Source organism: Mya arenaria, chromosome 5, assembly GCF_026914265.1.
Source record: "Mya arenaria isolate MELC-2E11 chromosome 5, ASM2691426v1".
Lineage (NCBI taxonomy): Eukaryota > Metazoa > Mollusca > Bivalvia > Myida > Myidae > Mya > Mya arenaria.
In genome coordinates, this window is record NC_069126.1 from 11,637,173 (window position 1) to 11,651,239 (window position 14,067).

General features: G+C 31.4%; 1 protein-coding gene across 1 annotated transcript in view; it reads right to left on the reverse strand.

Moving 5' to 3' along the window:
* Positions 1–14,067, reverse strand: part of LOC128235432 (uncharacterized) — a 132,863-nt gene that overhangs the window by 42,382 nt on the left and 76,414 nt on the right. The window contains exons 63-84 of the mRNA XM_052950253.1: positions 13,787–13,945; positions 13,508–13,573; positions 12,129–12,299; positions 11,598–11,807; positions 11,309–11,351; positions 10,976–11,136; positions 10,457–10,606; positions 10,094–10,291; positions 7,802–7,844; positions 7,474–7,634; positions 6,689–6,856; positions 5,695–5,904; positions 5,534–5,576; positions 5,083–5,243; positions 4,757–4,924; positions 4,345–4,560; positions 4,146–4,188; positions 3,599–3,762; positions 3,178–3,345; positions 2,536–2,748; positions 335–377; positions 12–169 (exon numbers count right to left, since the gene is read on the reverse strand). Of these exons, the coding sequence (XP_052806213.1) occupies positions 12–169; positions 335–377; positions 2,536–2,748; positions 3,178–3,345; positions 3,599–3,762; positions 4,146–4,188; positions 4,345–4,560; positions 4,757–4,924; positions 5,083–5,243; positions 5,534–5,576; positions 5,695–5,904; positions 6,689–6,856; positions 7,474–7,634; positions 7,802–7,844; positions 10,094–10,291; positions 10,457–10,606; positions 10,976–11,136; positions 11,309–11,351; positions 11,598–11,807; positions 12,129–12,299; positions 13,508–13,573; positions 13,787–13,945 (3,117 nt within the window). The remainder of the gene's footprint in view (positions 1–11; positions 170–334; positions 378–2,535; positions 2,749–3,177; positions 3,346–3,598; positions 3,763–4,145; positions 4,189–4,344; positions 4,561–4,756; positions 4,925–5,082; positions 5,244–5,533; positions 5,577–5,694; positions 5,905–6,688; positions 6,857–7,473; positions 7,635–7,801; positions 7,845–10,093; positions 10,292–10,456; positions 10,607–10,975; positions 11,137–11,308; positions 11,352–11,597; positions 11,808–12,128; positions 12,300–13,507; positions 13,574–13,786; positions 13,946–14,067) is intronic.

Consider the following 14,067-nt stretch of genomic DNA (forward strand, 5'->3'; position numbering starts at 1 on the left):
TAAATCGATACCAGGAATTTCGAATGCTGGCTCCAGGAGACAATGTGTGGTCGGAATAAAAACACCATCAAGCACTTGAATTTGTTTTGAACAATACATCGGACCATCTACGCAAACTCCAATTGACATGTCAATCTCGATATCGTCTTCTTGCAATGTAACCGTTGAGCTACCAAAATAAGCACATGCATTTCAAAGGAAATTAAAAAAATGCCAGCGAAATATGATATATACGAAAAATACTTTTTGATACGTGCTATCGTCTTTTAAAAACCATCATTATCACCGAAATATAGTGTTTTGAATATCATATCATAACAGACATTAATCGAACCTCATGGTAAGTATTCCGTTGAGACTATGGGTCGTTTCTCTGCCTGAAATAAATCCGCAATTAGTTAGTTTAGGTTTCCTTTGTCCTCTACTACATATTTTTTTTTCTTGAAAACCCAATATTAAAAATCAACACATCTTTGTCTGAACGTAGACACATTACTTACAACATATAAGGGCTACGAGGGAATCAAAAAGGTTAAATTATTTCGCGCAGAAATGCTCTTAAACATTAACAAATTGTATTATACAATTTACGATCTGATTGTAATTGTTAAATATGCGTCTTTTTGTTAATAATAGGATTTGTTTTTGAGAATGAGCTTTACGGAGTAAGTGTTTCTAATGATTGGCAAAAATCGCATGGCAAACAATCGATATTAACAAGCATTATCAGTATCGACGTATTGGATAAAAATCAACCGATAACGGTGAATAACAGAGCAACAAGTACACAATTGTTATGAAATAATTATCGTACAGATAGATGATGTGATCCTGTAGTTAACTGGATTTATTCCCTGTCGAATTTTGAGTTATAACACGAGTCGCAATAGTTAACTAGATACGAGGACATTGGTATTGCGACATGTTGCATTATAACTGTCAAGCTGACAACAACATTAAACAAGTAGACCTGCGTTTAGTCGACTAGTTAGTTTTAACACGACATGTCATAAAAATCATGTCGACTTGATTATTTCTTTGATAAATAATTACACATGTGTTATAGATCGCAAGTCGACATAAAACAAGTTCATATGACTACATGTTCACATCATCTGGAAGATACAAGTTAGAAATAAAAGTGAATTAAAAATATAAAACTAATATTAAATTAATTTTGATATCAATAAAATTAAATACAATTCATAATCATAACAAAGTATTGATTTAAATTTAATCAAAGTTAAAAGTTGACTATATCATACGAACAGAAGGAGGGTATAGGCATAAATATTGCGATATCGTCTCGGAACAGCCATTGCAATCACTAAGAAAATAACTGGGGAATTATAATAATAATGTGATATTAAAGTGAACAGTTTTAATAGCTACCGTATTTTAAAGGAAAATGAATACTGCATTATTAGAGTCTCACTTTAAAACAGTCAAAGACAGTCAATATAATATAAGATAACTCGTCGTATTAAGAAAAAGAAACGATTTCATGTAAATTTAAAAGCACCTGTCTTTGTCTTTTTTTATCTTCAGCTTATATGCCTATGTGTATTAGGCAATTAAATGCTGTCGTTGTTCTCTAGACGACAACACACAGGCGACAGATAATTTTCAAAAGGGTCAATTTGCCTATTTATAAATCAAGGACATGTAGATTTAAAAAGAATAATCAAGTTCTGCTTTGATTTGCCACACAACATTTCAAAACCTTTTTGTTTTCAAACTTTTAATGATTGAATATTCTTTGTTGCATTTTTTTATTATTTACACTATTAACAGTATTTGTTTCGTTAAAAAGCGTTTTATTGTTATCCATTTTGATAACTAAGGATAAGCATTTTGGAAAAATTTAAATTAATAACAACACATCTACCAAATATGATTACAGAGATTTGTGTAATGTAGTCATGTAGTGTTTCATGGCACGACACAGTGAATATATGTAATAGTCTCTACTTATTTACTTGTCTGTAATATGAACGAGTACCAGTTGCATGGATGAAGCACAGTTGAATGTCACGAATATCATATCAATTTACCATCAATTAACTGCCATAGTCTCTTCTTCTGCTGTTAAATTCCTGCAACATGGCGTCCGTACCAATGATAAACACTATTTTTGGGGATGGTTGGTGTGCTGGTTGGATTTATGTGCACTACTTACCAAGCTAGACGAGATGTGTTCAACTCATGTTATGTGAACGTCAAGGAGTCCAAGGCAAATAATCAAACACTCATACAAAATGACTATTATTTCAATAATTATTTCAATCCACTTTGGCAAGTTACTAAACCAACATATTATTCTGGGTCTTGACAGGCCGTGTAGTAATAGCCGTCAGTTTGCCGTCTTTATGGCTGCCCTGTGTTAACCAGCTGTTTACTTCTTATGTCAGGATTACTTGTTTTGAACGCACTGTCTCTCAAGACACTTGATAAACGAAATATCATGGTGTGCTACTTATTTTTCTCTAACTATGATAAACTAGTTACCACGCAAATCATACGTATTTACTTTACCTGCTATTTCTTTCACATTCATTTCCGTTGACAGTTTCTCAAATGATACCTTCAAAGTAATTTCGCATGGTTGTAGATCAAAAAGAGCTTCAAAATGCATATCAATCTCTTGAATGTATATGCAACATTGCACTTTGGAGCATGATGATTGCATCACGCAGGATATATTATACTGTTCAGAAATGTTCGCCAACTGTAACGCATAAGGGCAATCTGAAAAATTAAAAGAACAGACAATCTCTTTACATATACAAAGTAATGTACAAATACCCCTTTTCCGTATGCTCATCTTCAGTGTAAGCTATTTATAATACAATGCAACTACGGGGAAAAGCCCAGTTTTCGAAAATTCAAAAATAAAATTTGTTTACGGGCACAAGGCAAGGCCCAAAACGACAATGAACAACATACACAGACATAATAATATCATATACACAAATACAAACACCAAAATCAAACTAACACAACGTACACAAATACAAACACAACAAACAAACTATACCATCATCAAAATCGCTTTACCGTTAAATAATGTGATGACCGCATTGGAACGGTTAGTGAAGCAATAATTCACTTTAGTTGTTTGCAAATTTCATTTTTTTTGACATTTGGGTAAACCACAAATTGCAATTGATAACTTACCCGTCTTCCACCCATGCAAGAATCCCTGATCTTCTTTTTGTACGACACAGCTATGCTCATTCATATGCCGAACTAAACCAAAATCTCTTTGGAGTATTTTTTTCTGAGACATTGTTAACGTGTTTCCTGATATCCCATGTGCGTCTTTCCAGCTGACAAGACTTAGTTCTATTCAATGTCAATAAAACTCATGTCAATATTGGCAAACAACAAAAATCTTACAAAAACTATATCTCCATATCTTCTTCATAAATCATCTGACACTGTTTATGTTATTATGCATTGTTTTCAACTCGCCTAGGAAGTATGTACGTGGACGAGGTTTTTCTAAAAAATATCTTGATCTGGTTGAATACAATGGTATATTCTATGACGACTCTTGCATAGTCCTATATATCACTTCAATTATATTACTTTATACCTTGTGTTGACGTCTCCTGGATAGGCGAGCAATCCGGTAAAGGCAATTTTAATCGCGATGTCACGATATGTTCTTGTTCACATGTACTATCACTTTCATAGCATTCCATAATTTGCATATCTATCATGATTTGATTTTGAAGTAATAAATGCCACATTGTCCACCTTATGGTATATATGATAAACATTAGATATGTCAACAAAAGTATTAATTCTTATATACGATTTCCAAAAAGCATTATGGTTTGCACATTTAATTGGTAAATGTTTTCAAATTATTAACACCTTCGCGAATTTGTCCAAATCAAAAAATTATCAGATTATATTTATTAAGCTGCTGGTATTTGAAGTTTGGATATTTTATCTGTATGCATTTTTTCAGCAAGAGAAATCCCTAGTCGGTATTTATTAAATTAAACATTTAATTAAAATAACTTAAGTTAAAAATGTGAAGGCATGTTTTAGTTCTTAGACCTCTGAAACTCTGTTTCATTCTAGATAAGATTTTAGCATTATTCATTAAATCTACAATGTTTTTTTCAACTTACCTTAAACGCAGAACGGAGTAAATCGACATACTCATGTCTGACCCTAAAATAAAATATTTGAAAAGAAACACGCATTATAATGCTAACGTAGTATAATGACTTGCTTAAAATCAATTCAAACTGATCCACATATCCACTATATAAATATTAGTAATGTTTATTAAGAAACACATGTTGTATCTGTCTCCGAGCGACTTACCAAAATTGTACTCATATAGTGAAAATGTACGTCTCATATTTTCTATCTGAACTAATAGTTCCCTGTTACAGTAATCAAGCGATAATACAAAGTTGACTGATTTTCCTGTTTCATCGGATTGCATACAGCACGAAACCGAGGTACAATCAGAGTGCAGTGAACATGACGTCGTTGGTGAAAGGTTAAGGAGATTCGTTTCGTCAACTGCTGTGCATTCTGTTATAGTAATGCAAACTGTTCTGTATTACTCATTTACCATTGATATAATAACTCATTTGTCTACCAGTAACGTTGAATTTATTTAAAATAGTTAATTTGTTTATTGTACAGACTGACATATGATTAAGACTCTGTACTCATTGTAATATATTCCATTGAATAGTAATGTATAATGTTAAGCTAAATGTTTAACCTTTTTTCCAAATTCCAAATCCCTCTACTTGTGTGTGCGAGCTACAATTATCTGCTCTAAGATACGGGGTTATTCCTAGCACGTCAAGGAGCTCAATTCTTTGAAATTTGGTCAGTGTTGCATTTTCATCAATGCTTTTTTGAGCTTTCCAATTCTTCAGGGAAAATTCTTAATAAAAGCAAAAATGTCTGTATAAATATTTAAGATAATGGTAAATATGTCTACGGCTACTGATGATACTTATTGAACCTTTTAAACGAATTAAACATAATTCTATGCACTACCAACCTATTGGAACGACTTTTAAAACACGATTTGTTACAGACCTGTTACGGTGAAATCAGAATCAAGATCACATGCTTGGTATGGTATTGAAACAGCATTAAGAAGTGTGTTGTTCATAATGATCGCATCTTTATCCAAGTACACCTCCACTCTAGCACTTATAATGAAAACGTGTGCAAATGGTACATCTTCGATGAGATATCTGGATAACAATAACAATGTGTATATCATTCGTTGCTTTATCTTATAAAAAAAGAGAGAATTATGGTTGGAAGACACATACTTAGACGCGATGTATTGCTTTTATTTATTAGTTTACACAATAAGCAGACTAAAAGGTCTTCGTAGCATTTGAACATATTATGCATTAGGTAAGTATTTTGTGCATTTTTAAATACTTCTGATTCCGTCTAAAGTGTTGATATGTACAGGACATACATGTTATCAATGCAATAATAACTATTCTAAACCGTCTGTTTGAATTGCACTTACTTGAAACGGAAAACGCCGTTTAAATAAAAGGAATCCCATTTTCCTAAAACAAGAATTTCCAGTTTTCAAAAGAATTATAAGAATTAGATAGTGTAACGAGAAAACAAAATCTCAAGAGAAAAGTACAAGTATGCTGACGTAATCAAGTAAGCGAAACATACCGAATTTTAATTCGCTGAACGTTCTGTAGACGTTTATCCTTTCCATGCCTATTGTTACCCTTTGCTCACACGAATCGATTTCAAACCTCAATTCAAACATCTTCTTGATATACTCAATATCGACACAACAAGAAAACGATGAACAAGTTGTATCAAAATTACATGATGTGTTTCTTTGTAGATTGGGAAGGCCGACATCCACACTACAATCTATATAAAAATAAACACTTTAAATATGCAATAATGGCGAGGGGACAAACAAAAAAGTCTTAACATATGTATTATTTTTTATTTAAGTTACAATAAAACAATATAAAAGAACAGGTGGGATAGGAAAAATTACAAGGTGTGGAAGGTGAGTCCTTAATTCATCGAAAATATCTGCTTTAAACAATAACTTTGTGGGTTTTTAAAAGAAAAAGAAAAAGGACACTCAAAAATAAAAATATCTGAAAATTGTAGAAAATAATTCTGGTAAAATCTTCATAAAAATCGCTTATGTACATCTGGCTCTGGAATAAATTTGACTTGGCTCGTGTTATTTCACTGACAGTTGTATGAATTTTGAATATTTATATCGCCAATTTGGTTAAACCATTTGTTTTCATATATATATGAGCTGTTTCTTTAGTTTCAAAAACTCTTTGAAATTAATTTGAATTTAAACAAAAAACATTTTGAAACATATCCGCCGAACTGGTCACGTGACCAACGGACCCGCGTTAAAATACTACGTGACTGATTAATCGAATAGTGCAAAATGCTAGGGCTCTTTGTTGTCAAATCGATTTCTATGCAATTGAAAGGATACAATATTATTTTCAGAACATTGCTTATTTAATAGTTTTAAAAAATAAAGCCTAGACACGTCATATTTATCACTTTTGTTTAAGAAAACATATTCAGACTTTGTCTTTATTAAACGCATTTTAAAACATTTAATATACGTGTGAGAAAGACTATATATAAATACATCAGAGTGTGAACCGCTTACCATTTGTCCATCCATTCTTTGTTTTATTATTTGTTACTTCTTCACACTCTGTCGATTGGAAAAAGCCGGATACCCCAAGAATTGACATCAGAGTATCAGACAAAAGTTCAGGTAAAACAATTTCGTCGGTTATTTCGTTATCATTTATCCAACGGGAAAGGTTAAAACCTGAATCGAATAACCCTCATGTACATAATGCATCCACTATTATATTGTAATTTTAAAAAAGTGTATAAAATTGCACAATCCAAACATCAATATGAATTATTATAATTCATTTCACAATTTAATGTGGTTTATGTGCATAAAAGTATACACGTTATCCTAAAATCAGAAATATAACATAATGCATAGTGATACTTTCGGCGTTTTAATGTTTTAAATCTTGTAAGGCAGACTCATTCTATCTCCATTTTTAAAATACTAGAGCATTCTTTTATACAGCAAGATTGTCATTTATATTTAGGAACATCCTCAAACAATCATTACGACTAAATTAACTTTTGCAGCCATCGTTCGATGATAGTAAGTGAGCAACGCGTTTTATTACGATCGTATTAAGAATAAAACTTTTATCTTAAACACACATTAGAAATGACAGGAATAAGCCAAGTAGCTCAGAATTTAACAACATCTTGTTTTAAAGGCACACCGATAAAAGTCAAATATGCATCAAACGAAATAGGTAAAATGTATCAAAACTTCACACGTGTTACTAAAATATAACACAAACACTATTTCACAACCGTCAGTCAGAATAAATAAGTACATTCATTTACACGAACCTTCTAGTGGTGATGCCGATGTCCAGTTACATGGAATTGCCTGTAGAATTTCTTTGTCTAAAATGTCATGGCTAGTACAAGTGGCGTTCGCGTCTACGCATACATGTGCTGACAAGGTCACGTTGAATAATGTATCAGACCAAATCTTCTCAACGGCGATACTAGATCGAAAAGGTACATGAAATTTCCAAAAATAAAATAACATGTTTTTTTTTTACATTTCAAAGTGTACAAAAAACAGTTATTCGAACATTTGATATGGTATAATTTCTTTTCATAATTACATTATAGACGCATTTTAATAAGGTTAATTTAAAGTATTTGTTACCTTGTTTTGAATAATCCATCGAGATCAAAAATCATTTTCTTCCCTGAAAATTAAACCATCAAAGTTTCGCAATGAGTTTTACATGACAATCTCAATATATCGTTTTATTTCAAAATTTGCTTACTTGTCATCATTTTTATTCATTTCGCAAAATAAACGAAAGTAGTTAAGTATAGCAGAGGACTGGTATTATTTGTTTTTCAAAGTAAATAAGAAGTGTTCATTACCCCATAATATGTCTTTGAAAAGAACAATGTATCTCAATTTTTCAATCCTGACAGTCATTTCTTCCTTGCAGTTATCAATATCAATACTGAAATCGAAGCTCAAAGGCAGTTCGGATACGTTCAGACAACAATGAATTCCAATACAATTTGCACTAAGTGAACATGACACGTTTGTTGAAAGAGACTGGATGCTTTGATAAATCGGGCAGGATGATGTATCTGAAAATAATTCAGATAATCATGATTAAAATGTAAATGAAGCATAAACATAAAACTCGATACAGTAAAATGACTTAAATGTATATTTCATGACTATCTAACATTAATTTCATTAATTACTAAAGCAATCACATAACTGCTTTTAATGTAATGTTTCTCTTCTGTTTTTAAGTATATATCATAAACACTATCAGAATAATGTTGTGATTCATGTTCATCACATACGTTACATTTGCAAGTATAGTGCATTTGCGTAGTTTAAATTTGCTTTTATATTCTGATTTGCTAAGACATAATGAAAGGATAATTGCGATTTTTAACAGAAGTTATGTTGTCGCGAAGCAGGTTTTTAAAATCATGCTTTTGGGACAGTTTGAATGCTACCTTAAAATGTGGATACTTCAATCTTGATACAATAATTTAACGAAAAGTGAACAACCATATAATTGTTAGAAGTAGTAATTTGTGGTACATGTTCATGCATGCTACATACAGTTATTATTTAGTTAGACAAACTGTCAAACCCCCGAATTTGAACGTGTTTTAATCCTTTCATAAAGCTAAACTTTTAGTTATATTTATTTTCAAATATTCCTTAAATAGTATAAAACATGTCCTTTTATAAATATTACGTAAGTGTAAATGTTTTAATATGTGTATTGCACATAATCAAGGGAGACACATATGTCTAATCAAAAAGTGTATTCCCATTTCCAAACAATCATACATAAATCAAAACACAGTAGACCTAGTAGAAAATGGTGTATTCAACTTTGACTGGTGGTTATCAAACACAAACACGAATATTTCAAACACTTACATCGCAAAACCATAATAATTTCTCAGAAATATAATATCAACAATATTTCCGTAGACATATAAGACTCTTTTACAGCTAGGTTTCTGAACGGCGCGTTACATAAATGCAGCTTTTAATATGTAACTACTTCTAAATGACCTCACTGAAAAATGAAGTACCTATGTAATCCGAGGTTTCAACCACACATCGTGTTGGTAAAAGAGCTTCTGCAATTCCAAGATCTTCTAAAAGGGTTGTTAACATATATCTATCAAATTGATAAAATGGAGCCGTCTGAAACCTTTTTGCAATCCAATCTGCTAATGAAAATTCTGAAAAAAAAGAGTATCACATTGTAAAAAGAAATATTTGGTGAAACTCTACTAAGAAAAAAAATGTTAATCAGTAACAGGCATATACAATTTAAAACAAGTAACACGCATGATCATCGTTATTGTATTGTTTCCTAAAATAAAAAAAAATCTAAAACAAGTTATATAAGCAGAACAGTTCAAACCGTTGTCTCTGAATCCGGACTCGTACTCGCAAAACCTAGCAGGAATGCCAGCTTTTCTAATCAATCCATATGTTCGGGTTGGCCAATCCGAATCAATACGGTATTCATCTACATACAGTGAAACTAAAAACTTTTTTTCGTACAAAAGCTTGCTCACGATCAACCTGCAACAGAGTTCATTACTATATATAAATCTATATTAAATGTAATTGTGTATTACATCATTAATATTGCTTATATATGTTTGTGGCATGGCCATATAACTGTTTATACCTTTTGTAAATGACCTAATGCAAAATGCCGATTCTGTAACAAACTTTGAATGTAGATTTATACATTTAATATCGTTTTAACAAACATGCCACAGTAAATGTTCCTTTCACTCATTGAATGGTTTGATCTGAAAAAAAACACAACACATTGATATAAATGAAAAACGAAAATACACAGACAAGCCAGAGATAAAAAAAGAAATAATACGGCTATTCTTGCAATTGTCAGTAAAAAAAAATATTTACCAAATATAAAACCTTCAAAGGATTTTGAAAGCTTTATTCCTTCGATCCCGTAATCTATTTTCATTTCACAATCATCAATGTGAACGAAAACGTGAACGTTGCGCATAACTGATTCAATGTGTATACAGCAATCGATGTTTAGACATGTTGTATCAATATGACAAAGCATTTCGTTTGAGATGGAGTTGACGTGTATGTGAAATGGGCACTCTGAAATGGTTGAATCACTAAAGTACACATACAAAGGATAAAATCGCACACAAACAGTAATTTAAACATGAACAATGTACGTCATGAAGTAAAAATAACGTTGAATAATAGAGGATAAGCTGAAATATAAACGAGGGAGATAATTAAACAAGAATTTTGAATTACCATTCGTCCAATTATCCGTTGTTTGACACTGCTGACTAAGAAGGTAAGGTGCGATACCCAAGTGATTCATCAAAATGTCAGACTGTGTCGGTGTCAACGGTTCATTAGCTTGGATGCTATGAAGTTCTTTCCAGTCGTATAAGGAGAACCCTTTAATGGTAAATGGTTAACTTTACGGTAGTGTTCTATCTTGTGTTTCTTATCATTACTTTTTAGATTTCAAAACAGCAGAAAAGAAAAAAAAAAGATGAGCAAATGACGTATGGTTATATATCATAAACAAAAACGAAAACCAATATAAGCAGGTAGTTTAAAGGGAAAATCTGAGCCCTTAAACACAAATACGATTGAGTTTTAATTGTACTTTTTATGATGCATTTTTGATGGTTTATGAACATATATGAATTTCAATTAAAATATATGGTACTTTATTGGTCAGATGTGTGACATTTTACTTAAGCAATTGACATAATATTAACAAATATCTAAATATAAACATAGACACTAAAGGTAATTTACCCTTCACATTGAATCCATTCCGCCAGTCACAATCTGTTTTTGGAAATATGTGTTGGTCTAAGATCTGTTCACTTAAGCAGGTCGCATCACTCTCAAGGCAAACGCTGATGTTTAAACTGATAGAAAATTTCCTTCCACGGTCAAAGTTCTCAATTATGAAGCTTTTCAAAAAAGAAAAGAAATTATTAATCGTTTTTTAATAGTTGACTCAGTTATGATTTATTAACGACATACACACATTGTATCAGGGAAAACGACTAATAATGCATACAATATATGCATTTATATATTATACAAAGTTTGAACTGTTTATAATATGTCAATAACACTTACTCCATTCTTAAAACCCCTCCAAGGTGGAATGCTTCTAGCTCACCTTAAAATATGATAACAATTGATCATAAAAAACGTGTTGTTCTTTATGTGCCAAAAATATGTGAATTTTGCGAAAATCTCATGCAAGTATTTGTAGTAAACGCCAACGTAATCTAGGACCTTTTTAAGATCTGATTAAACGTCGAATACAATACGACTTATGTTAAAATCTAAAGCCAAGCAAGTCGCTATAAATCAATATAATCTTGTTTTATCATAGATTTAGAATTAAATGTAATAAACGTACCATATTCATAGAATTGCATGTATCTGGTCGTGTGTAAAGCTTCTATTACCACATGAATTTCTTTATTGCAAGCATCAATATTAATTTCAAATTGAACACTTGATTTTAAGTCTTCAACATCTAGGCAACATTTAATACTTGTACAACTTTTATTTAGGTGGCAGGTCACAACACTCCTTAGGGGAGGAAGATCAACGTAAGACTGACATTCTGTAAAACAATTTAATGATGTTTTATTAAAATTGTACTAAGCACATGACATGGCACATTTTTGTATAAATGCTAAACTATTGTTAAAACTATCATCATGATCATGACAATAGACATGCTCGTACGTTCTACATATTCTACAAATCTGCTTAAATTATATATTTTATACGTAAGATTAATGTCTGGTAAATCAACACAATGACGAATAATGACGTTATATGTAAACTCAATAACACAACACTAATACATTGTGATTAAAATGATCAGTGAAAAATAAAAATGCTCTGTGTAGAAGCACATGTACATTATTGTACACTTTACCTGAATTCCAACCCAATTCAGAATTTCCATACGGAGGCGTTGAACGAAAGCACCGTCTTTGTCGAATGTATCTTCCGATGCCAAGGTCATCAAACAATTCCTTCCTTTGTCCATCACTGAGTGTATTTATTGCATAGCCCTTTGAAGCCAGCCATGTTTGATAGGAAAATGCTGTTAAAAAAGCATATGGAAACGGATCAAATAATGGAAATAGGTCTGCATGACATATGCGACAGAACCATTAATTACAACATACATTTAACAATATTAGAACAATAGCAACAGCTGTAAAGCTTGGCTAATGAATCTGCATATTTTAATTATACTGTCTTCATGCTGCATCAGCAAATATAGATATCAAGTAACGGGTTTATGTGTTCAAAAGTGTTCTTACTTGAATTCAAGAACCCCTGTTGCCAGCTGCAAGGCAAAATTGGAAGTTCGACCTTGTCGAAAATGGTTATGTTGTGTTCACAATCACTATTTTTCCAACATATATAAAAACCGAGATCAACCACGAATACATTCCTCACAGGTAAATGGATTACAGTGTATCTGAAATTAAATTTGATGTCATTTGCTTTTTGCATGAGTATGTCATAATTTGTATCATACAAGTTACATAAAATATTAATGAATTTGAAGATTATTTTGCAAAAGTGCTTGATAACTAATATAATATCTTTAAATCGAACATACCGAGCTTCGAATACGTTTCGCAAATTGACTATTTCTTCTTGACCTGAAATGACACGCTGCTTGTTAATGTTGTTTACCAATTTACTTCTCTTAATCATCAATTATATACATTATATTTTTTAAAGTGTTTATAATGGAAGCAATGTGTTTCTATATAATTAAAAAAAAATCATAATACATGGTTCTCTCTGCAATGGATTAGGAAGTCAAACATGGTGTAAACGATGTCAAAGTCATATATAAATATGATAAGACATATTTCGAAACATAGAATAAAAGCGATTGTATGTATAAATATATATTAGTATTTACCTATCACTTCAACTTGCAAATACCTTTATAATCAACAGTGTACATTAAACCATTCATAAAAAGATAAATAATAATAATAATAATAATAATAATAATAATAATAATAATAATATAATAATAATAATAATAATAACAATAATAATGAGAATGGGCAACTGACGAAACAACAAAAGCCCTACTTAAGGCTTTTGAATTGAGAACATTATATCTATAAACTTACATACCCCATTGTACATTTGTAAACGGAATGATAAACTTGAAGTTTTCTATTCCAATTGACAGAATTTGATTGCAGGCATCCAGATAAAGAAACATATGAATGTTCCTGCCAATTGTATCAGAATGTACACAGACATCTACTGCAGTACAAGAGTCTTGTATATTGCATACTGTCATCTGCTCATTCAAATGCATCCCAATTGGAAGAGGGCACTCTGGAATAGCATATTCATTGCTCTCATTAGTTCGTAATACCATTATACAAAATTACAACAACGAAAGAATCATATACAAGTCTTAAGCGACGCAAGTAGTCTGTTGATTATTTTGTTGTTAGAGTTTTTCAAATAGATATTACTGTATCATTCTTTTGTAAATATAAATATTTTCTGTTATGAAGTATTTCACTATATTATAAATTACCTTACCTGATGTACAGGACAAAGTCTTATTGTCAATTGCACATTCATTCTCATTAATGTAATTGGACAAACCGATTTGATTGAATAGCTGTTGAAAAACATATGTGTGTAGAGGATACACCTCAGGAATGGCTCTAGTGTGCAACCAGGTGGTGAGGTCAAAGTCTGAAGAAAATGATTAAGAATCTTGGACATGAAAACAACATTATTCGGAATTAAAACGTAACTTAACTTTTAAAAGCAAAGCAATTGCGTGCAGCATATTGTGTTTGTAAGTCAACACAGGT